The sequence below is a fragment of the Erpetoichthys calabaricus genome, chromosome 11, assembly GCF_900747795.2.
Source record: "Erpetoichthys calabaricus chromosome 11, fErpCal1.3, whole genome shotgun sequence".
Taxonomy (NCBI): Eukaryota; Metazoa; Chordata; class Cladistia; order Polypteriformes; family Polypteridae; genus Erpetoichthys; species Erpetoichthys calabaricus.
In genome coordinates this window covers 45,743,004-45,767,953 of record NC_041404.2, presented here as the reverse complement: position 1 = coordinate 45,767,953, position 24,950 = coordinate 45,743,004, and the positions used below count along the sequence as shown (strand labels likewise).

Sequence of the window (24,950 nt, the reverse complement as noted above, 5' to 3'; positions counted from 1 at the left end):
CCTTTGCGATTACTGAGCTCACCAGTGCATTATTTCTTCTTCATGATATTCCAGACAGTTGATTTAGGCCATCCTAAGGTTTCACTGATGTCTCTAATGGTTTTCTTCTTGTTTTTCAGCCTCATAATGGCTTCTTTGAATTTCATTGACACAGCTCTTGTCCTCATGTTGAACAATGACAAACTGCAGACTCCAAAGGGTAAAAACAAGCCAAGGTATCTGATGAAGCCATGAAACCCACCTGGGGCCTCATGTATAAATGGTGCATACGCACAGAAATGTTGCGTAAGAACACTTCCACGTTCAAATCGCGATGTATAAAACCTACACTTGGCGTAAAGCCACGCACTTTTCAACAGTATCTCATACCCTGTCGTACACAAGTTCTCCGTTAAGTTTTGCAGACTGGCAGCACCCAGTGTCAAAGCAGTGCTACTGTTCCTCTGTGGTTACCCTTTCTTGGATCCACATCCATGACGGCGGCTCAAGTGCTCCTTGTAGAACTGTTTGTACTTGCAAGTTGCCGTGAGGTAATTGTACTTATGATACAGTTATAATATTGCACTTTATAAAGTGCGTATTTACATATGATGATGATATCATTTTTAAGATGAAATGCAGCAAAATATGTTGATTATATTATCAGATAAAACTTTGACTTTAACTACACGGTGCCGCAGCACTAGTGAGCCTGAGCTTCGTTCATGGTTTGTTCCTGCCTCGCGCTGTTTTCATGCTGTGGCTGGCACGACACTGGAAGGATAGATGGATAGAATAATTAAACATTACGAAGATATTTTGATGTTCCTTAAAAGTTCTGAAGAATCGGCTAAGCTTCTAAGCTTACAGATGGCTTAATGTCTATTACAGAGCTGATTGTGTGGTGATTGGGTATTTGGAGAAAGAAAAGTAAGGACAGGAATTGGGGGTTAGTACGTTTGAAAAAGACAGTACTTCTGTAATAAAGCATTTCATTGAAGGTCGCACGTGGCGCAGCAAGCATCTTACTGTAAGACATGAACAATCACTGCGCCACCGTGTTTCCCATGTTTAATAATATGCTTTAACTCATATCATCATGAAAATGATATCACGTATACTTCTCAGTGTTTTAATTACTAAGAGAGCTGTAATATTACGAACGTAATGGATTCTGTGCCCTGTCGGAGGAAGAGCACGTAGTGATTCAGGCACACAGAGCACATAGAAGATCAAATACAAAACAAAGCATTTAACGTGCTACTTTAGTTACGATGGGATTTGAGAAACTAGTAAATTAAACGATTTTAAGATGAAGCTTATGATGTTCTACTTTAATGACAAAATAAACTACGTGATTAAAGTGGAAATTTCGAGATTAAAGTTGACATTTCGTGCTTTTTTCACACTGTGTGCCTTTTTTTTCTCTGTACCCTAATAAGCTTTCATATGACACTCAGACGTTGGGCTATGAGTCGCCTTTTAACGCCGACTTTGATATGTGACAACTTTTTTATTTGAGCTTTCCAGTTTCTCCGACACGCTATGTCACTCGATCAACTTCCTTTTGTTGCTTATATAACTGTTTAAACCAACAAATGGTACGTTTTTCTTTGCCTCCATTTGGTATTCGCTGAAATTCTTCTGTTTTTCCTCGTACTTTTGCCATTGCCTTTTCACAGAACGCTGGGCTTAAGGGCTATTTATATTGATTTGCATATTCAAAGAAGTGTAATTCTGGGAGGAGTTGGGGCGGGACAGCAAGCGCGTGCACGTGCGTTTATTTCCACGCTGATCGGGATTTATGTAGCGGAAGAACGCGGAAGTTGGTGAACACACAGATTCCTGCATCTGGATTTTTCTGTGCGTAAGCACATTTCGGCTTTTGTGCTTACGTCATGTTATAGTGCGAATTCTACGCACAGCGTTATGCATGAGGCCCCTGAGGAATCACAAACACCTGAGACACCAGTTGTCCCAAACATGATGATGCCCTGAAATGGGGGGGACTGTATAGAAAAAGTGTTGTCATTTCTACATACTGTGTCCGAGATGTATGTGAATTCCCTTAAATGAAAGTCTGCAATGTGCACTTTAATCACAATGTCAGAATTGTTTGATTTGTGATTTTATACTGTGGTGCAGCGGGGTAAAGCAAATAAAAATGTGTCTTTGTCCAAATCATTATTGATGGTACGGTGTGAGGTTAGGTTTTAAGTGTGTCAGAAACAGACAGAACTGAGAAGTCACAGCAGAAAGTATGATATAAACATTGAATGATCTTGCTGATGCCACTCATAGCTTATTATCTAAGTGTCTCAATTAAGTTATAAAAACCTAACCACTTTACTCTCCAGTCTAGATCTTCATTTCAAATTGTTTCTGTAAAACTGAAGTAATGTGAAAGTGACAAAGTCTTTCTCGGGTCTGGAGAATGGCTGATCATATATTAACAAGCGGCACGGTGGCGCAGTGGGTAGCGCTGCTGCCTCGCAGTTGGGAGATCTGGGGACCCGGGTTCACTTCCCGGGTCCTCCCTGCGTGGAGTTTGCATGTTCTCCCCGTGTCTGTGTGGGTTTCCTCCGGGTGCTCCAGTTTCCTCCCACAGTCCAAAGACATGCAGGTTAGGTGGATTGGCGATTCTAAATTGGCCCTAGTGTGTGCTTGGTGTGTGGGTGTGTTTGTGTGTGTCCTGCGGTGGGTTGGCACCCTGCCCGGGATTGGTTCCTGCCTTGTGCCCTGTGTTGGCTGATATTGGCTCCAGCAGACCCCCGTGACCCTGTGTTCGGATCCAGCGGGTTGGAAAATGGATGGATGGATGGATATTAACAAGCAAGTAGCCTGATGATACTTGAAAATCAATTACAACTAGATCAACAGATCATTTCACTGTGTAAAAGCAGACCTGGAGTTTTCATTAAAATTAATACCATGGAACTTGTGATCCACAAGCCAGAAGGGAGTAGGCCAGATGCTGTATTTCATTTTTTTTTTTAGATTTCTCTGAATCTGGCAGTTGTGCCAGACGTTTTTGTAGAGATGATGTAAAACCCACAAAAGGCGATACGCTGATAGTCAAGACTGGGAAAAGCTCTCTTATCTCAGCTTTGCACGGCGCACCCCAGGCTCCACCTTCACAAAATGTGTCTGGAGATAAGTGATGAATTTTGAGTAACCCCATGAGATGCCCTGTGTCTCCCAGCTCTTACTTTTTATGGCCTCTGGAGTCAAGCCCCTAGCAAATATTGCTGCTTCCTTCATGTTGCCCCATGGGTAGTTCCACTCAACAGCTTCGCTGGGCATCCTGTCTGCCTTCCTGCGCAGGCACTGCTCTATGAGATGGTGTTCAGGGTAGAGGAGATCCACCAGCTCTCTGACCCTCAAGATGTAGGGCTCCAGGTGGCTCTGAAAGAACAAAAATTGAGCAGATTTAGCATCCCACCAGCTTTTAATCATTTCACAGCATGGGTGTATGTAGATTGTGCCCAACAGACTCAAGCAAAAGCGGGAGGCGCCACCATTGGGTGTGTTACTATATCCACCGATTTCATTGGTGTACCTGTATATTCTATTCATCTGCAAGGCAGGAGCCCTTCTTGTACAGGGTGCCATCTTCAAATATTCATAACATCCATGGACACATTTCAAGGTAGTAGAGCTCTTACCTGCTGCTTCTTTACACAATAACCATCTGTTTCAATCCTCTCAGATGTAATAATAATAATACTTTATTTATAGAGCACCTTATCATACATTTTTATATGCAACTCAAAGTGCTTTTCACAGATTAATCATCAACAACAATAAGGATATACCATAGTTACTTGGAAATAATTATTAATTATTATTACGATAATCTACATATTTTATATATAAACATTTACGTGTGGAAGTGTGTGTGTTTGTCTGTCCGGCCCGGAAATGCGAGACTACAGCATGAAGCTCAAAGAAAGCGACTCTGTTGTCAAAGTGAAACCTCTGAGGAGAGAGAAACTCGCTTAGCCGCTAATACACAAGTGAGGCAAGCAGACTGGCAAAATGAAACCTCAGAGGAGAGAGAACCTCGCTTAGCCACTAATACACAAGTGAGGCAAGCAGACTGGCAAAATGAAACCTCAGAGGAGAGAGAACCTCGCTTAGCCACTAATACACAAGTGAGGCCAGCAGACTGGCAAAATGAAACCTCAGAGGAGAGAGAACCTCGCTTAGCCACTAATACACAAGTGAGGCCAGCAGACTGGCAAAATGAAACCTCAGAGGAGAGAGAACCTCGCTTAGCAACTAATTCACAAGTGAGGCCAGCAGACTGGCAAAATGAAACCTCAGAGGAGAGAGAACCTCGCTTAGCCACTAATACACAAGTGAGGCCAGCAGACTGGCAAAACGAAACCTCAGAGGAGAGAGAACCTCGCTTAGCCACTAATACACAAGTGAGGCCAGCAGACTGGCAAAATGAAACCTCAGAGGAGAGAGAACCTCGCTTAGCCACTAATTCACAAGTGAGGCCAGCAGACTGGCAAAACGAAACCTCAGAGGAGAGAGAAACTCGCTTAGCCACTAATTCACAAGTGAGGCCAGCAGACTGGCAAAATGAAACCTCAGAGGAGAGAGAACCTCGCTTAGCCACTAATACACAAGTGAGGCCAGCAGACTGGCAAAATGAAACCTCAGAGGAGAGAGAACCTCGCTTAGCCACTAATTCACAAGTGAGGCCAGCAGACTGGCAAAATGAAACCTCAGAGGAGAGAGAACCTCGCTTAGCCGCTAATACACAAGTGAGGCAAGCAGACTGGCAAAATGAAACCTCAGAGGAGAGAGAAACTCGCTTAGCCACTAATACACAAGTAAGGAAAGCAGATTGGCAAAACGAAACCTCAGAGGAGAGAGAACCTCGCTTAGCCACTAATACACAAGTGAGGCCAGCAGACTGGCAAAACGAAACCTCAGAGGAGAGAGAACCTCGCTTAGCCACTAATACACAAGTGAGGCAAGCAGACTGGCAAAATGAAACCTCAGAGGAGAGAGAAACTCGCTTAGCCACTAATACACAAGTAAGGAAAGCAGACTGGCAAAACGAAACCTCAGAGGAGAGAGAAACTCGCTTAGCCGCTAATGCACAAGTGAGGTGAACACATCGACAAAATAAAACCGCCAAGGAAAGAGAAACTCGCTTAACCATTAATACACAAGTGAGGTGAGCACATTGGCAAAACGAAACCTCCGAGGAGAGAGAAACTTGCTTAGCAGCTAATGCACAACCAATGCGATTGATTGATTGAAGTGCCAGAATTCATGGTTACTAGGAGCCCAAGCTTTTTACAGCACTGGCTTACACAGCTAGTATATATATAAAATCCAACATCTGTCTGTCTGTCTGAATGTCTGTCCGCTTTTCACGCAAGAACTACTTAATGGATTTAGATCGGGTTTTTTTCTATAATTTGCTTGAGCACTCCGAGTGATTTTGCAGCTTCTCTCATCACGCTAAGCATTATAATTTGGTTCCAGCAGCGATTTATTAGCGTGAATCCAAGAGACAGGCTGCTGCCTGAGGGGAAGGGGAATTGTGATGTCAGGAGTGGGGAGCCGGGCGGTGCCCTCCTCACTCACGCACCAGCCTCCGTTCGAGTCGCTGTACCTCTCACCACATTTTAGAGCGTACCCTCCCTCCGTTTAGCTAGCGATACCTGTTTGTGTAGCGGACATTATCATCTAGAGATTGTTAAGGAGTAATGTTTCATGTTTTTGAGAGAGAGATCAGAGCTACATGTTTTTTAGAGGGTAGCTGCTGATTGCCAGAGATATCACAGCCACGTGCTCTTGTCCCCACGTGAGGGACGTTCTCCCATCAGAGCTCAGCACGATCAGATACAGTGCTAACGTTTGACATTGGAGTGTACCTACATTCCGCTTGGCAATACATACCTTCCCAACTTTTTACATTTTTGGCAAAGAGATCATAGCTGCATTCTCGCCCCAACAGCAAAACCAAAAATATTGTATAAGAAAGCTGTCAATATAAATTATTCTCAATACAAATTAAATTTTTTTAATTGATTTTTAAAGTTTGTCCTGTTTCACTACTACGCGGACAGAGCTGCAGGGGACATCTAGTTTCTAATAAATGTAAGTATTTTAAATAGAAAATCAACCTGGGCAATGTTAAACAGAATGTAAACACTCAAGTGCAAAACAAACCTTCACTCTTATCAGAAACAGGTTCATATTGTTTTCTGATTTAAAGCCTTATACATAAATAAGGCAAACGAACAACCAGATCTAATTTGCATTTATATAAAAATAAAAATATATACAGTATATAGGCCTATTTACGTTTGACAGGTGTACATGGCAACACATTACGCAGAGACAGTAAGATGTTATTAAATTCAGTAAAAATATACAAAAGCAAATAAAACAGTCCCTAGCAGATTCAGTTGATTAAGGATGGAGATGGAGTTCATGATTCCTAAATGTGATTTGTTGACCATCTGACACAGAGGAGAGGAAAGCAAAAAACCTTTCGGTACGTACTCAGTATTCACGTCATGCGTTTTAAGACACTTAGAGATCTTTCTGTAGACAATGGATTTGTATTTTATGGACAAGAATGCTCCAAATTCAACCTCACAGCTACAGCTTTCCTCCTATATGCAGACTAGAAATGTTATTATAAGAAACCTTCCCAACTTTCCACAACTCAAACTCATATCAGTCCCAAAGGCCATCTTAATGAAGATTCTGATAGTATTTCAACAATAACATTTCAAAGAGTCTACCTCACAAAGATCCTAGGGAAGGTTGGGAAAGGGACCCCTCAATTAGCATCCCAGAAAAGGAGTGGAACTCAGCCATCCATAAAATAAATTTCAATTCTATCTGCATCAAGCATTCCATAATTCAACTAAAGGTCTTCCATCAATCACATTTATCTCATTTAAAATCATCCAAAATGTACCCAGGGCAAGACCGAACCAGCAAGTCCTGTAGCATTTGGCTCCAGCATCAATAGGCCTCATGTTTTAGGAGGGTACCATGTCAGCATCATTTTGGACCAAAATTTTCACATACTTTTCAAAAAACCTCAACGTTACCATCACTCCAAATCCATTCTCAGCAACTTTTGGTGGACTCCCTGTCCTGGTGTTGAAAATCTTCGATTTCTGAACTGCATTAAGTTTTCATTAAGTTTAAATGATGTTGCTCAAATGAACCAGGATGAACTGAATTTACAGGACGTTAATCATGGGCGTTGCAAACTTTTCTTGTACATTCTTCCTGTATTGTACCAGTAATATATGCATTTGTTCTAGTCGGTTTCTTTTCCAATTAATTTATGACCTGGGAATGGGAAATGAGAACAGATTTCATAGAACCCATTTTATTTAACTTATAACCTGGGAAAAGACAGAAGCTGTAGGACTAGGAATTACAGAATTAGTTTACAGCTTGAGAAAGGAAGGAGTGCAGAGGTACTTGAAAGATCGAATACTTTGATCAGAGTCATTCGTCATCAGGGCAAGATAGCCAATCACACGCATGTTCTGAAACTCCACGTATGCATTTTAACATAGATATAACTTGTCCAATGGACCAGAAAAGAAAACGAAAAAATGACAGAAAGGCAGCATAGGAAGCAACGTCAGGGATCAAGAGACGTCAGAAAATGTAACCAATGAATAGCACCGATCGCCAAACCAAAAGCCAGAACAACGTCCACCCCTTGACATTTCTACTTTTCAGTAAGATTTTCAAATACTGTTTATGTCCAGACTTTGCTATCTTTCTTTTATTTTTTATCTTCTATTTGGTATTATTTAACATTACTAAATACCACCCAGCTTTAATATTTTGTATACTTTGTCTTTTATCTAGAGTGAAATAACGAGAGGCTGCCAAGTGTGGGCAAAAATTGCCATTTTCTTGCCTATAGGGCTTATCAAAAATATTGAGGTCACCCTTCAATTATTAGAACAACTACAGTAAACGTAAGACATTGTTTGGTTAGTAAATGGCATAGAACCAAAAGAGCTGTTCTTTTATGTGTGTCAAGACGACACGCGCATGTTGTTTGCCCAATGGGTCAATGTGATGGGTCGTTCCTGAACGATTCGTTCATTTTGAACGAATCTTTAATGTGACTCGGGAAGAACGAGTCGTCTCGTGGGAGTGAGTCGTTCAGTCGCGCATGCGCATTTGCGCAACTTTCTATAGTTTTTTTGAGTCTTCAGGTTTTTCGAGTCATTCGTTCATCACGTGACAGCCCCATAAGCTTAACCAACTCAGTCTGAGCCGGAAAGAGAATTGATTAGTTCATCTCTTGAGTCTTCGGGTTTGAGTCGTTCGTTCATCACGTGACAGCCCCATAAGCTTAACCTATGCAGTCTGAGCCGGAAAGAGAATTGATTAGTTCATCTCTCGAGTCTTCGGTTTTGAGTCGTTCGTTCATCATGTGACAGCCCCATAAGCTTAACCTATGCAGTCTGAGCCGGAAAGAGAATTGATTAGTTCATTCCTCGAGTCTTTCGAGTCGTTCGTTCTTTTGTCACGTGACCACTTACCGGCTCAGTAGTTGCGAATCATAGACTAAAGACCCATGTAAACAATGAATTAATATTTTCTGTTTCTTATAGCATTATAGTTTTGTCTTGTTTGTAGTGTGATCAACATTTGTGTAAGCAGTAGATGTGTTAGGGAGGTAACAGGTAACGTTTTAATTATATTTTGCTAAAATGAACGAAATGAACGAAATGACTCGAAAAAAGATTCGTTCATTTTGCTGAACGAGACTCAAAGGTCAGAGTCGGTAAAATGATCTGAACTTCCCATCACTATTGCCCATCATAAGAATGTCATCTCAAGATAAAGGAGCAGTGGAATCATCAGGAAGAAGGGTTCTTTCATTTGATTGGCTGGCCCAGCACTGACTCAGCTGTAGATTGGCCAATAGGGGGAGGAGGCTTGTTGGCTGAGGTTTCCAGGACTCTGATTGGGTTTGGCTCATCTGACTGAGTTTACTACAGCCTGGCTGTGATTTTACAATTAGCTGATGGACAGATCTTGTTATGGCTTTTCGTATATACTCGCGTATATAAGTCAGGACTTGATTTTGCCGTATAATTTCCGGTATTTTATAATGTCAGTAGTATAAGTCGAATGCAGAAAACTCACGCTATAGGTCCAAGAGATTATGATATGCTAATGCCCACCTGAGAGAGTAACCACGGAGCACACTGTCTTTATCTTCTATGCATTGTGCCTACGTGACCACACTGTAATACCCAAACTATTCCGAAGTGACGTTTGCACTGTTTTGTGTTTTTTGTATCTGACACCCTCATACACTTTATCATAAGAGCATCCCTTATCTACGATGGAGTGTTAGATCAGAAGAAAATACGAAGGTGGTTTTAAATTAAAAGTCGTTGAAGTGGCAAAAGAAATTGGTAAGTGCGCTGCTGCAACAAAATTCAATGTGACTGAGAAACTGGTGGGAGTTTGGAGGAAGCAAGAAGATGTAAAAAAAATGAAATGTCGCATTTTTGAGCGGGAGTATAAGTCAGGGTTTGATTTTATGATCGATTTTTCGGGTTTCAAGACCTGACTTATACGCAGGTATATATGGTAATTAGTTTCTACTTTGTTTTGATGTATTTTAACAAGTCTGTATCCTCATATGTGATAGTTCTGTGTTTGGTGAGTGGTATAAGTATTTTTGGATTTTTTCTTGAGAATTGTTGTGATGCTCTGTACCTGCACTTCATGAGGAGTGTTCTGCAAGAATAAAGTTTTTTGTACTGTTGTGTTGTCATTATGGGGTATTGTGTGTAGAATTCTGAGGAAAAAAATGAATTTAATCCATTTTGGAATAAGGCTGTAACATAACAAAATGTGGAAAAAGTGATGGGCTGTGAATACTTTCCGGATGCACTGTATATTGTGATATGTGGCCGGCTTGTCATTCCGGCCAATACTCCCAGGCCGCCAGGTGGAGCTTTCCCTGCAGCATGGACATGCCCCGAGTTCCAGCAGGGACTCATGGAATATGTAGTTTTTATGCACAGCCCTGCTGGATGCCTTGGGGACCACCAGGAGTCGCTGTAGGGAAACCCGGGGACTCTTATATGCCCTATAACCCGGAAGTACGTCATAATCCCAGGACAGGAGAAAGCGATGTACTTCCGGGGTGAAGAAAAGGACTGTTTACCCTGACCCGGGAGGAATAAGGACTTGTGGGTTGTGCCAGGAACCACTTCCGGGTCAGGGAGTATAAAGGACTATGGGAAAGCCCAGTACGCCGAGCTGAGCTGGGAGGTAGGGTGGCGACGTGTCTGGGAGTGGTGGTTATTGTATTGATTATTGATTAGTTATATATGAGTGTTATAGAGTATAGGGTGCTTGGTGCACATATTTGTCTAAATAAAAGTTATATTTGGACTTTTATATGGTGTCTGACGTCTGCTCAGAGGGTTCAAGGGGTCACGGAGACCTTAATCTCTCACAATATATACTGTATATATTTTTTTTTTTTTACCAAACTTAGTTTTCTAATTTCTATATTGTTCCCGCAACACAGAACTTGGGAAATAACACATCACTGAATTAGCCCAGGAGTCCAATTAAAAAATCTCTGGAGGTGCAGAGGGTGGGATGTCAGCATTTCTGCGTCACTTTTCCTTCAAACTGTCCACCGCATGGAGCGCATCCTCTGTTTTCGGCAAGCGCCCTGTTATCATTGTGGTCAAGTGAGATGACACTCCATTAATTGCAGCTTGTTTTGTGTGGTGGAAAGGAAGGTGTCAAGACAGAAAACAATGATCACATAAATATGAAAGTTGCTGGACAAGATGGGTCTGTGGTTCAATTCAAGATCAAAAGGCATACACCACTGAGTAAGCTTATGAAAGCTTATTGTGAGTGACAGGGTGTGTCAATGAGACAGATACGATTTCGGTTCGATGGACAGCCAATTAATGAAACGGACACACCTGCACAGTTGGAAATGGAAGATGAAGACATAATTGACGTGTTTCAACAACAGACTGGAGGACTCTACTGAAAAACATCCAAATAAACATTACTGTTTGGGAATTCTTCCTGCAACATCACACAAAATTTGGTTCAGAGTTAGAGGTTTTCATTTATAACTTAACTACTGTTGTACAAAATGGAAACACTATACATATAGCCTCAGTGTTGACACACCAATTTAATTATTCAGAATGTTGCCCATGTTATGTTGGACTAGACCTATAAAGGATGTGGTTAGGGGAGAAATGCTTTGGCTCCCCCATCTCTCCCTCTCCCTGCTTCCCGGGCTATTAAGGTAGCTGGTGGCACCTTATTTGAATCGGCTGCTCAGTATTATGTTTCTTTCTGTGGTGATTGAGATTTACGGGTTGTCCAAATTGCTTTATCCATCAGAGCTAATTTCACATAATCCAGCAGCAGCATACTGAGAAAAACAATATTAAATTAAAGAGTGATAAAAACACAGTGCAAGTTAAAAAGTGCAAGGTGGAGAGTGCAAGGCAGGTATAACAGACAATAACTTTGTATAATGTTAAATGTTAACGTTTACCCCCCCCACACACCCCCCCCCCACCCCAGGTGAAATTGAAGAGTCGCATAGTGTGAGGGAGGAACGATCTCCTCAGTCTGTCAGTGGAGCAGGACGGTGACAGCAGTCTGTCGCTGAAGCTGCTCCTCTGTCTGGAGATGATCCTGTTTAGTGGATGCAGTGGATTCTCCATGATTGACAGAAGCCTGCTGAGTGCCCGTCGCTCTGCCACAGATGTCAAACTGTCCAGCTCCATGCCTACAATAGAGCCTGCCTTCCTCACCAGTTTGTCCAGGCGTGAGGCGTCTTCTTCTTAATGCTGCCTCCCCAGCACACCACCGCGTAGAAGAGGGCACTCGCCACAACTGTCTGATAGAATATCTGCAGCATCTTATTGCAGTTAGCAGTTTTTCCAAACTTCAGCTCATCCAGACATACGTGAGGTCATCCATAGCTCAACGACGTCTAAGCAGGTTGGCTATCATCAGTGCCAACTTAGTCCTCACACAGAAGTGGCTGTCTGATGACCTCATAGATGACTTTTCCTTCAGAAAATGTAGACGTGCTGTTGTGATATGCCACAAAGAGACTGAAGAAACCTCTAGTGTAAACATCCATTTTCAAGTTTTGATTATTAAAACAAAATGTGCATTTGTTTATCCGTAATGTATTTATATAGTTGTTGTAAGAAATACTAATGTACTGGACTCATAGGGTTGCCAGATTAGAAAATTAGAAATACGGGACACTCTTAAAATCTCTCTCTATATTATTTTATATATAAATGTATACATGGTGCAGCACGGTGGCGCAGTGGGTAGCGCTGCTGCCTCGCAGTTGGGAGACCTGGGGACCTGGGTTTGCTTCCTGGGTCCTCCCTGCATGGAGTTTGCATGTTCTCCCCGTGTCTGTTTTCTTCGGGCGCTCCAGTTTCCATCCACAGACATGCAGGTTAGGTGGATTGGCGATTCTAAATTGGCCCTAGTGTGTGCTTGGTGTGTGGGTGTGTTTGTGTGTGTCCTGCGGTGGGTTGGCACCCTGCCCGGGATTGGTTCCTGCCTTGTGCCCTGTGTTGGCTGGGATTGGCTCCAACAGACCCCTGTGACCCTGTAGTTAGGATTCAGTGGGTTGGAAAATGGATGGATGAATGGATAGTAGTAATAAATCAATAATAATAACAGCAACTAAGAATAAAAAACAAGTCTGTCTATTCTGTATGGCCTTTATTACAAACCCCAGGCTTCACTCCTTGTATAACCCTAAATTTGGAAACCACATTAGTAAATATGCACAAAGTGGCATGCTGGGTGAAAGGCACTGTACAACCTAATGGTCAATGGACAAAGGAATTTCAGCGGGTTGGATAATGGATGGATGGATGTATACATGTCCCCTACACACCCAGACCAATATATTATGTAAAAGTAGAGACATCAGTTAAAAACAAAAACCAAGGATTTTAATGGGTTATGAGGAAAACAAAAGTAAAATCATCCATCCACCCATTTTCCAATCTGCTGAATCCGAACACAGGGTCACGGGGGTCTGCTGGAGCCAATCCCAGCCAACACAGGGCACAAGGCAGGAACCAATCCCGGGCAGGGCGCCAACCCCCCGGAGAGTAAAATCATTTGAAAATGATTTAATACAAGCTAAAAAAAAATTCTGTAAAAGTGAAATCATTTGAAAATATGTATTTAATACAGACAACACAGAAATATTATTATTATTTAATATAGGCAGTTAGAAAAAAAGTGGGCCATGGCAAGTAGTAACAACACACTTTGTCGACGCTGGATGTTGTAATGCTGATACAGAACGGTAAGAGTGTGGCCGTCCTCAGCCAACCAGAGCAACTGAAGAAGTTTCCTCGTAACATTTGGATTATTTTCATCAAGAGAATCTGAGAAAAGAAAGTATAATTACTTATAAAGTTACAACTAAGTACCGAAAATATACGGGACAGGGGACAAAATGATCAAATATGGGACATGGCCCATATATAAGGGACATCTGGCAACCCTATGGATTCAGGAAGGGGAGAGCCGGGGTGGGTGTGGAGGGGAGGGGGGGATTCCAAGAAGATTCTGTCCAGGGCCCCAGTTTGGGCGGTTTACAGTTAGCAGATTAAGAAAACTTGACGTGAGTGCGGCTTTAAAATTGTGAGCTATTGGTATTTTTCAAATCTGGTGTCGTTTATTTTGAGGTGATTTGCCGTATGGAGTGTGTTATGGATCTAAATAAATGCAGCTTCTTTCTTGATTCATGTGGATGGGTCTTTTAGGAACCAAAAATGGTTGTGTCATCGCTCTGAAGAACCACCTTAAGTTTTAAGAGTGCACTTATAGTTCTAAGCGTGTAGTGCATTAAAAAATAAAATCTAATTTAAACGTAACATAATGGCATAAAAGTAACAGTAAACATTTCAAGCCCGAGGCCAGCGATTGTATTACTCATGCCGTATTATCCGTTTGCCTGTGTCAAGTGTAACTGGAATCCTTTATTTTTTTTTTTTACTTATACTATCTTATACAAATTAATTAAGTCGTGCCTCCAAGGATCTCAGCTATTGAACGCGTTATTTAATTCATTTTACAGGAAATGTAATTAAGAAAAAAAAAATCCCCGAGTTAATGTTATGCTTTATCCTTGCCAGATCATTTTCCTGAAATCGCCCTTTCCCTTTTTTTTTTCCTACAGCATTCCCATTCCTTGCGGGTTGAATTCCCTAACTGGTTGTTACGGTAAAACAAATCCGCCGCGTGCCAGCCCCACTGTTCTGTATAAAATGACTAAACGGCTCCTCCTGCGCTTCATTTCTCGGCGTGCCAGGGCTTGAAGCGCTCCGTCTCAGTATCAACAAAGGAAACGCTTTACGGAGGACAAGAATGTTTATTTGTCTCTAATTTCAGAAAAGATTCACCTTAAAAAATTACACACCTGGAATTTCAGCGGCCGTGAGATACGGAAAAAAACTAACGCTACAAACTCAGCAACTCGTTAATTTTGATCGATTTCTTTATCATGATGGTTGACATTCTGATTCGAACACTTTTCTTAGGTCCCGTTCCGTCCAGTCCCATTGTGTATTGCTGAAACTGACGTGAGCACGTAATATATTTACAACTGACAAAAGAAATGCGCTTATAGCGCTTTCAGTACATCACGCATCCATCCATCCATTTTCCAAACCCGCTTATTTAGCGTAAGGCCGCGGGAGTCAATGCAAGCAAACATGAATGCCATCAAAGAGTAACCATACACACGCACACCCAACACACTTACTTGCGTCAGTTTGGCTTTGGAAATTCACCTAACCTGAATGTCTTTGGACTGTGAGAGGAAACCGGAGCACCAGGAAGAAAGCCACACAGACTTGCGTGGTACATCGGTGACGTGAACCCCACATACTGAACCATAAAGCGTGCCACTGCCATGGCAATTCTTCAGAGCGGTACCATTGGACTGGGGTATCCAACTGTGAACCTGGAGGGTTGCAGTGGCTGCAGGCTCCCATTCTAACCACTTTAATAATACTACTACTACTACTACTAATAATAATAATACGTTATTTATATAGCATATATATATATATATATATATATATATATATATATATATATATATATATATATATATATATATATATATTAACGGCATTCGAAGTCTGTGTCACAATCTGATAGTGTGGGTGGTTACCTACCAGGTAACGCTTTGTGGTTGGCCAGCAATCTGCTAACATCCGCCACGGTGCCCTCAGTTTGTGAAGAGCAGATCATAGAATGGTTGAAATAGTTTACTGTCAAATAAATGCAAAGAGTACGCGACACGTGTTTCGCCCTCATTCTGGGCTCATCAGGTGTACACACTCCACTGCACTCCCTCTCGGGAATCGAACCTCGGAGTCAGAGGCGATGCCCCTAACGTTGCGCCACGGCGTGTGGTTCGTTTATTTGACAGCATGTAGATCGATATATATATATATATATATATATATATATATATATATATATATATATATATATATATATATATGCAGTTGGAGATCCATGAAGGGAGAAAAAACGAATCACGTATCATAAAATAGTTTTATTCCTGAGCTTTCAACCCCTATCAGGGGTCTTCATCAGAGGATAATGCTTAGACTTACAAGAATCAAAGGCAATATATAGCAACACATTCAGTGGGGGGGGTGGGGGGTTTGTGACTAAGTCAGTATGATCAAGGGGGGGGGGGGGGGGGGTTGTACAGTTTAATTAATGTGTACATGTCCTTCTTAAGTTGGCATATGCTGGATTTATGTCCAAGTGTCTGTTGATGGCGTTTTCATCTGATAGCCAAGACTGGGCCAACTCTCTGGCACTTTTTGTACTGCCTTAAATTTTACTTTTACGTTGTCCCAGTTGAATGTGTGTCCTGTCGATTTAGTATGTGCATATATCAGAAGAAAGGACGCACTATCTTTGATATATGCACATACTAAATCGACAGGACACACATTCAACTGGGACAACATAAAAGTAAAATTTAAGGCCAGTACAAAAAGTGCCAGAGAGTTGGCCAAGTCTTGGCTATCAGATGAAAACGCCATCAACAGACACTTGGACATAAATCCAGCATATGCCAACTTAAGAAGGACATGTACACAATAATTAAACTGTACAACCCCCCCCCCCCCCCTTGATCATATTGACTTAGTCACCTCCACCCACCCAAACCCAAATACCTCACACCCCCACTGAATGTGTTGCTATATATTGCCTTTGAATCTTGTAAGTCTAAGCATTATCCTCTGATGAAGACCCCTGATAGGGTTTGAAAGCTCAGGAATAAAACGATTTTATGATACGTGATTTGTTTTTTCTCCCTTCGTGGATCTCCAACTGCAAATATGCAAACCGTATCACAGACCTTCTCTTCCATATATATATGCACGGTGGCGCAGTGGGTAGCGCTGCTGCCTCGCAGTTGGGAGACCTGGGGACCTGGGTTCGCTTCCCGGGTCCTCCCTGCGTGGAGTTTGCATGTTCTCCCCGTGTCTGCGTGGGTTTCCTCCCACAGTCCAAAGACATGCAGGTTAGGTGGACTGGCGATTCTAAATTGGCCCTAGTGTGTGCTTGGTGTGTGGGTGTGATGGTGTGTCCTGCGGTGGGTTGGCACCCTGCCCTGGATTGGTTCCCTGCCTTGTGCCCTGTGTTGGCTGGGATTGGCTCCAGCAGATCCTCGTGACCCTGTGTTCGGATTCAGCGGGTTGGAAAATGGATGGATGGATGGATATATATATATATATATATATATATATATATATATATATATATATATATATATATATTGTGTGTATGGGTTAAGTTTACATGTTCTCCCCATGTCTGTGTGCGTTTCCTCCCACTGTCAAAAGACTTGCAGAATTGGTGAATTAGCAATGCTAAATTGGTCATAGTGTGTTTGTGTGTGTTTGTCCTGCAAGGACATTTGCAAAACTGTTGATTTTCTTTTTTCTGAGAGCACCATCAAAATGTTTTGTGGACCTGAGCAGACCAATATTACTGAGGCCATCACCATTGTTTATTTTCAGATCTTGTATGATGGGCACAGGTTATCTAGTCATGTGTTGGCTCATTTTGTGTCTAATTATTGTTTGGCTGATAATTAAAAAAAAAGGAAAACATAACAACTGTTGTGTCATTTTCTAAGCCTGCTTAATACTGAAAAGGGTACTAGAGCATATCTCAGCAAGCATATGGAACAAGGCAGGAACAAACCCCTGGACAGGGCACCAGTCCATTGCAGGGTAACCCCCCCACATACAAACACACATCACACACACTAGGGCTAATCCAAATAACCCACGACTTTGGACTGTGGGAGGAAACTGGGACCGCTTGGAGAAAAACCCCACGAACACAAGGAGAACGTGTAAACCCCACGCAGGGAGGTCCCGGAATGCGAACCCTGGTCACTTTACTGCAAGATAGCAGTGCTGCCACTGCGTCACCGTGCCGCCCTCAATAATGATATTCGAAGTTAAATTCATAGACAGCACCTGTCATTTAAAGATTCCAGGGTTTCTTATACTTTCCGGTCGTAGTGTCCCACCCTCCACCTTGGTAAATCGAGAGAGATCGTTAAGAGGGGTTGTGAATCAGACGCGATTGTAGTAGAGACGAACCACCACCGTTATAAACATTTGCAACTTACCACCCACCGCCTTCAGGCCGAGACCCAGAGGCTGAGAAACACTGATTTAAACCATTTTTATTGCCAAAACGGAGTGAACTAATGACATTTAGTGAAGCTCAATGCCGGTCGTAGCCCATTTGGAGCCCACAGCCCTAGAAGGGGTGGATGGGCTTCGCCCCTCGATGTCCTTAGCGGGTAATCGGAATTATTAAGACTTCGACGACCCGCATTCCACCTCGGTGTCCGGAGCGCGCCCCTTCAGTTGCACAAACGACGCCCCTTTGTGTATATATCTTTAAGGATCGTGCGCACTTTTACTGTCATACACGGCGCCCACTCAGTATCATCAGTGTACGACGAACTGGTGGATTTTTTTCTTTTTTGCTCAACTTTGTGTCCCTTAATTTTTATAAATGGCGCCTTTCATATGACGGCGCTAATTAATTGACCGGTTTTTGGTAAAGCTCATACTACAACGAATGCAACGAAAACTGAGGAGAGTTCGGTCGATTTGCTGCAGCAGACCGGCCACATGTGTGACAGTGCGGAAATGAGAATTCGCTGCTGTCTCGTGTACGTCTCAGTGCAAGTGCCTTACCTGAGCGCATGCGCGACTCACCCTGTGATAGACTTGATGCGCACTGACTGAACCAGTAGGAGTAAAATCGCTCCACGCCCTTAAGCTTGATTTCATTCACAAAGCTGTTAATGGTTTATTGGCCTGTCAGGGCATAGCAGGACTCATACGCCGGCTGTCTCCCGTGCACACCCAAAGTACCATTCATGTGAATGAGTGAATTTAGTAGCAGATCGATATAAAGACAGAAAGAGTGAGGGTGGACACATCGGGTTTGTTAAAGTGATCGCTTCAGTGATGCAGCCTGAAGGTAAACTGCCTACTAGAATAAAATAACGATCTATACGAGAACGCATACACACACAATGCATTGCTACTTCAGTAAAAGCTACGCGCTTAGTTATAAAATTCAAACAAAGGTGCATTTCAACAAATGACATTGCAATAGCGAATAATTGCGATGATATTATCCGTAGCGACTTAAAATAACTATCGCATATTTCAGTTGCTTCCAATTTTGAAATAATACTGGAATGTGAAATTGTTGTGGTTAAAAATCTAACTCCTTAGCCACTAGATGGCCTAAACTGACTATCGGAATCAATCCATTAATTTTCTTTACCAGCTTCTCTTCTTTGGGGCTTCAGGATGCGAAGCCTACACTCTTAGGGTGTCAAAGTGGTTCTTTAGAGCGATGCCATACAAGGGTGGTAATGCCAACATGAAGGTTCCAGAAATATTTTTAAAAATTATTTAGATCCATAACAAGCCCCAAAAGTAACCATGAACTAATGATAACAAATATGAGAAATATCAATGGGTTCCTGATTTTAAAAGGACTCTTACTGTGTACAATAACCTGGGTTATGTTCAGGTTCGATTGCCCTGTCAGCATCCTGCTGGTTAGCCTACTATCCGTGAAATGCTTCTGTTTTTTCCACATATTAGGAACCTTTTGAAATCCTAAAGAACCAATTTCAAGTACAGAAAACCCTTCTTAGGATGAAATGTAGCTCAATCAAGCCAGAAGTAGACCTCATAATGTCTACTCTAAGAGGAACCCCAATAATGAAACTCTTGCTGGTTCACCCATCCCACCCTAATACTCAATTTCTCCCACTGGCCTCCTTCCGTCAGTCACCTAACTTGCACAAACTTCTTGTCAGCAGCTCACTTCACAGAGGAGAGCCACACTTCACCAGGCACTTGGAGCTGTAATGGGAACTGCTGGAGTCACTCGCAAATATGTCACCAACAATATCCTTCATCTGGTCCGTCAGTAAACTCAGTATTAAGTAAGAGGTCTTTTGCCGGCTAAAAATCGGAAGTGTCCAGCAAACTATACCGTTGAAACAGGGAGATGGCTACCAGACGTTTTTCAGGGGGCATGTTCACATCTGAAATCATAGCCACATTGATTTTTCCATTTGTGTTCCTTCACAGGACTTCAAAGACACCTTTCAAAGAAAACACAGAAGAAGCTCAGCTCATTCCCAGCCTGGGATCCCACATTTCTCCAGGACTCAATGACTGACTACCTTTTCAATCTCTTCCTCATGGCATCTTTTTCCTTCCTACTCTCACCTTTTCTTCTTTCACCTGCTGTAGCTTCATTTTCTTCCTTCTGTGTTATCTGCTCTTTCATTTTCACTTGTACTCCGGATGAAGGCTATGCAGTCTGAATCTTTAAACTTCTTTTCTATTCAGTGTGGAAGTAAACTTTAATGTTTTGAAAAGGTTCTTTGTCAAGCAGTGGTTCTTTGGGGAACAACACATCCCAATAATTGCCATTAAGAAGTTGTTGTTTTTAAGAGTGTATCCCATCAGTATCAGGTCCAACTCAATAAAAAACTATGGCAGCAGTCTGGCTCAGGGGTCACTCACAAAAAAAAACAAAAAAAAAAACTATCACAACACACCCAGTAAGTCGCCAAAGCTGGACAATCAAGTGAGTGAAGATTCATATTCATAATTGTGCAATTCCAGCCCAGGTAAGCTGATCCATGTCACACAGCCATCAATGCATTGAACAATCAAGTTATAACATTATAAAATGTCTTTATAGTGAGTACACTGTAAATCGGGTGCTATATAAATGTAATGAATTATTATTATTATTATTATCACATTAACTCTATTATTTTCTTTAAAGTGTATACATGGAATCATTGCTTCCATATGTACAACTTAACTGTTGATTTAATGCTGAAAAGTCTGTATCACCTGTCCATAATATACTCCTGTTTATAGATATTTTATACATTGCCCAGTTTAGAACAATGCATAGAGTCAGAAGAGCGACAAACCATTGTGTCTTATAACGAGCACCTTTCCAAGTTGATTCACATTTAAAGGGCCACCGTTTCCATATTTCGATAATGTGCACTGGCAAGTTAACCGACTCTCAAAGTGACAATACAGAGGTCAGTGGTTGTTGGCTTACATTCTAGCGACACTTCAGCTATGGGATTCCCCCTCCTGCCTGAATTACCGCCCGGCAGTGACGTTACAATCTTAGACATGCTGGCTCTGTAATGGCACTTTATGGTACTTTACTGGATTGTGTGGTTCCTTATTGAACAATTACTTGACAAAGCACCATTTTATTCTGGGATGGGTTCTTGACATGAAGAAGGTTGTTTGTGATTTGAATAACTTCTTAATATGTAGGGAAAAAAATGAAATCTTTAATGTATAGTAAGCTATACCTAAAAGTTTTGTGAATTTCCCCTTGGGGATTAATAAAGTATCTATCTATCTATCTATCTATCTATCTATCTATCTATCTATCTATCTATCTATCTATCTATCTATCTATCTATCTATCTATCTATCTATCTATCTATCTATCTATCTATCTATCTATCTATCTATCTATCTATCTATCTATCTATCTATTATTAGGGGGTTACCCCCTGCTTGCTTCACTGGCCAACCCCCCTGGTCTGCGCTATGTGCCAGCCACTTCTCGTCTCTGCCACTCGTGGTGTGAAGAGGGGGGCTGAACGCTCCCCAAGGAGACGTGTTTGCTCCTCCGAAACCCCCTCTTAAACAGAGATACAATGGGAAACAAATAGTTTTTTTTTAACCTCATCTTTGCTCGATCAGCTGCTGGAATAAGAATCTGAAAATCTAACAACATCACATTAAAGTTCCAAAAATTCTGAAAGGAATGATACCAAACATATATATGTAGGTTTTAAATTAAGCTTGATTTAAAGTGTGACAAAAAAGTGACATAAAAAGTCACATAAAATCGTTGCACAAAATCATTGCACTTTTAGGCTTAGGATTTTATATATACAGAGTAGATATATAATATACATATAATGTATATATATAATATTTATATGTACATAACATACATATCTATCTATCTATTATATATAATATATAATGTTTATATATATTTATATGTTCATAACATATCTATCTATCTATCTATAATATATATAATTTATATATATATATATATATATATATATATATATATATATATATATATATATATATATAATATTTATATGTGCATAACATACATATCTATCTATCTATTATATATATATATATAATGTTTATATATATTTATATGTACATAACATATCTATCTATCTATAATATATATAATGTATATATATATAATATTTATATGTGTATAACATACATATCTATCTATTATATATAATATATATAATGTTTATATATAATATTTATATGTACATAACATATCTATCTATCTATCTATCTATCTATCTATCTATCTATCTATCTATCTATGGATTTCAGTAGCAAATATTGTTCAGGAACCTTAATACACTTTCTGCAGTACCACCAAATGCTTTGCCCCTTGTCGTATTTTTGCAAGCTTGACTTTTTTCCTTTATATGTTGTGTTGAAACAACTGGAGGTCAGGATTATTTTACGTTGTTGCTATTTGACATTCAAAAATAAATTAACTTTATGGGCATTTACATCGCCTTGTATGTTGTTTGTGTGTAGCACTTGTAGCAGAATTAATTTAAAATCTTGCATTTAACGAAAAATATACACATATAAATAATTAATATCTTTTTTCATCTATAGTCAGCAAGATTATAGTTTAAATAACCGGAATCTTAAGAAAAAGCAAAAATGTGCACAAACGCAAAGCCCTCTTTTAATGTAAGTGCATCTTACACGTATCTTACAACACAATCCATCCATTTTCAAACCCGCTTAGTCTGCGCAGAGTTGACATTTGTTCTTTATTTAATGCACAGCAGCCTGTACTTGACAGGTCGAGAACACCTGAACTTAACCTGTTTGATTACATGCAGCAAGAGTCCTTTCAACATCAGGAGCCCATTGGTATTTCAGACATTTGTTCTCAACTATTCATGGCTATTTCCGGGACCTGTTATGGATCTAATAAAAGTTCACTCTGTGCCCTTCATGTGAATGGTTGTTTCGCTATTCAGAAAATGGTTTCTCTGTGGCATCGCTCTGAACAACTATTTTGGCACCTTCACTTTTAAGAGTGTGTTAACCACTGCGCTGTTTTGAACACATTTCGCTAGTTTGAATACAGATGTCCCCACAGATATTCAAGCTAAACTGAATCTCTGCATTTCCTGTATTTAATGAAACCTGCACTTACTAGTCCTCATTAACAGCGAAGGCGAGTCTTTCCTAATCCTAACCTGTTGATGCCACCCGTCTCATGGTGTGATATTCCCATGACAACAGGTTACAGTCGGCAGTTACGTTTTTGTTTATTTTTTTCTCTCCGTCCATTTTTCTCTATTTATTTATCTCTATTTATTTAGCATTAACAGTTGGTATTGAAAAGTAGAACGAGTCATTTGAAAAGAATAGCAGACGCGCTTACCTGTATTTCGTCAGCGTCTTGGTAGTAGTCGTAATAATCCTGCCCCGATTCATTCTGAAAGCTTGATGTTATGAGACAGAGGGTCCAGACAGTAATATGAATTCTGCACATGCTTTACGGGAACACAACAATCCATGGAATAAAAGTTTAATAGCACCTCTCCTTTCTACAAGTCTGATGCTTCAGTAGGTTTTTTTTTTTTTTTTTTTTTTTTTTTGTTTAGTTTTTTTGTATTTTCCTGTCAGCGCACTTCATTCATTGGAAGTCAGTGGCTGCGAACTTTCTCTGTCTTGTGCTTTAAAGTGAGTGAGAGAGAGAGAGAGAGAGAGAGAGAGAGAGAGAGAGAGAGAGAGAGAGAGAGAGAGAGAGAGCCCACGCCTGCCGAGTGACGGATACCCGCGCCGCGAGAGAAGGCTAAATGACGGCGAGCGAGATCGAGTGCAGCGGACGAGCTCTGCCATTCACGGGAGGAGCCAACATTCTGGGAGGGGTGCCACTCCAGATTTTTTTTTTGGGGCTGTTTACCTTTCACTACTAGGTGAACATGTTCAAACATTTCAAGCATTTTTTTTTTTTACTTATCTTGCCTCGTTTCATTGAATTAGTTCCTGTAAGTCTGCAGTCCAATTTATGATGCTTAGAAGTAAGAGCGGCTAACAAACAGCGTGTCTGTGGAGGATCGCTCAGTTTCAAAACACACAGTTCTTACTCAGTTCAATATTAGTGTCCCAAGACGGGCATTTGGTTTGATAGCAGGACAAAACACACTACACACGCATCACAAAGAACACAGTCATAAATCAGAAACTTAATACAATTGAATAAAATACAGTTATGAGCATAATACTTAACGGTGAAACATTTGATCAAGCATATTAAGCCATAAAAATTAAACCACCATTTTGACTTGACTAATGATGCAAATGCTAACTGTTCATGTGCGATTTTTTGCCAGTAGATGTTTATTAAAATGGAACTTATTTAGAAAATCAATAGCAGGTGGAACGAATGAGGACTTAAACTGGTCGCTTTTGATCCTTTGAACCTTGAACTTGTGACCTGATGGCAATAACTGAAGTTAAGAATCTAGTGAGGGAGCCCTGTCTGACAAAATGCACTCTGCTTACCATAACTTGCTTATTAAACAGTTAAGTCAAGTGGCTTTATTGTCACCGTATTGCAGTATATACCCTCTTAAAAATCAAGGTGCTAGAGCGGGTCTTCAGAGTGATGCCATAGCGGATCCATCCACATGAATGATCCAGAACAAACCTTTATGTATTTAGATCGCAACATACAATGAATAATCATGATCAAATGGTAACAGATTTGTGAAATACCAGTTGGTCATGATTTTAAAAGGCGCCATGGATGGGCGTTTGACGATCTCCTCACCGTCTTCATCAAGGTATGTGATTACACACCGGGGTGAGAGAGGGCACTGTTGCTAACATTCGCTTCTACCTTCTCTCTCCGCAGCACCGAGAAACCATCCAGTGTGGACACTTAACCCCGCCCCTTCTACTACGTATGTTATAAGCGGCCCAGCTACCCATAAAGAGGCGACATTTACAAACAGAGCAAAACACAAGATGGGGCTCCAACAACTGATCATCATTTCCGTGGCAAAGAGCAAAATTACTTTTGTTGTTTATTTTGCCCAAGTGGGCTGCCTATTAAAGTCAAGAGGCATATTTTTTTGTTGGACATTTCATTATTAAATGGGATGACCCCGTTGGTATCCCAATTATTCCTCCACTTTGAGACCTGTCATTCCTGCACGTGGC

At 41.0% G+C, this 24,950-nt stretch overlaps 1 protein-coding gene and 1 pseudogene across 1 annotated transcript in view; one reads left to right on the top strand and one right to left on the bottom strand.

Moving 5' to 3' along the window:
* The window catches only part of LOC114660378 (vascular endothelial growth factor C-like), a 66,618-nt gene extending 43,125 nt beyond the window's left edge, over positions 1-23,493 (bottom strand). The window contains exons 1-2 of the mRNA XM_028813047.2: positions 23,164-23,493; positions 3,189-3,384 (exon numbers count right to left, since the gene is read on the bottom strand). Coding sequence (XP_028668880.2) covers positions 3,189-3,384; positions 23,164-23,274 — 307 coding nt within the window. The 5' untranslated portion in view covers positions 23,275-23,493. The remainder of the gene's footprint in view (positions 1-3,188; positions 3,385-23,163) is intronic.
* LOC114660113 (small ubiquitin-related modifier 2-like) lies at positions 6,328-11,120 on the top strand (annotated as a pseudogene).
* Positions 23,494-24,950: the final 1,457 nt, after the last annotated feature.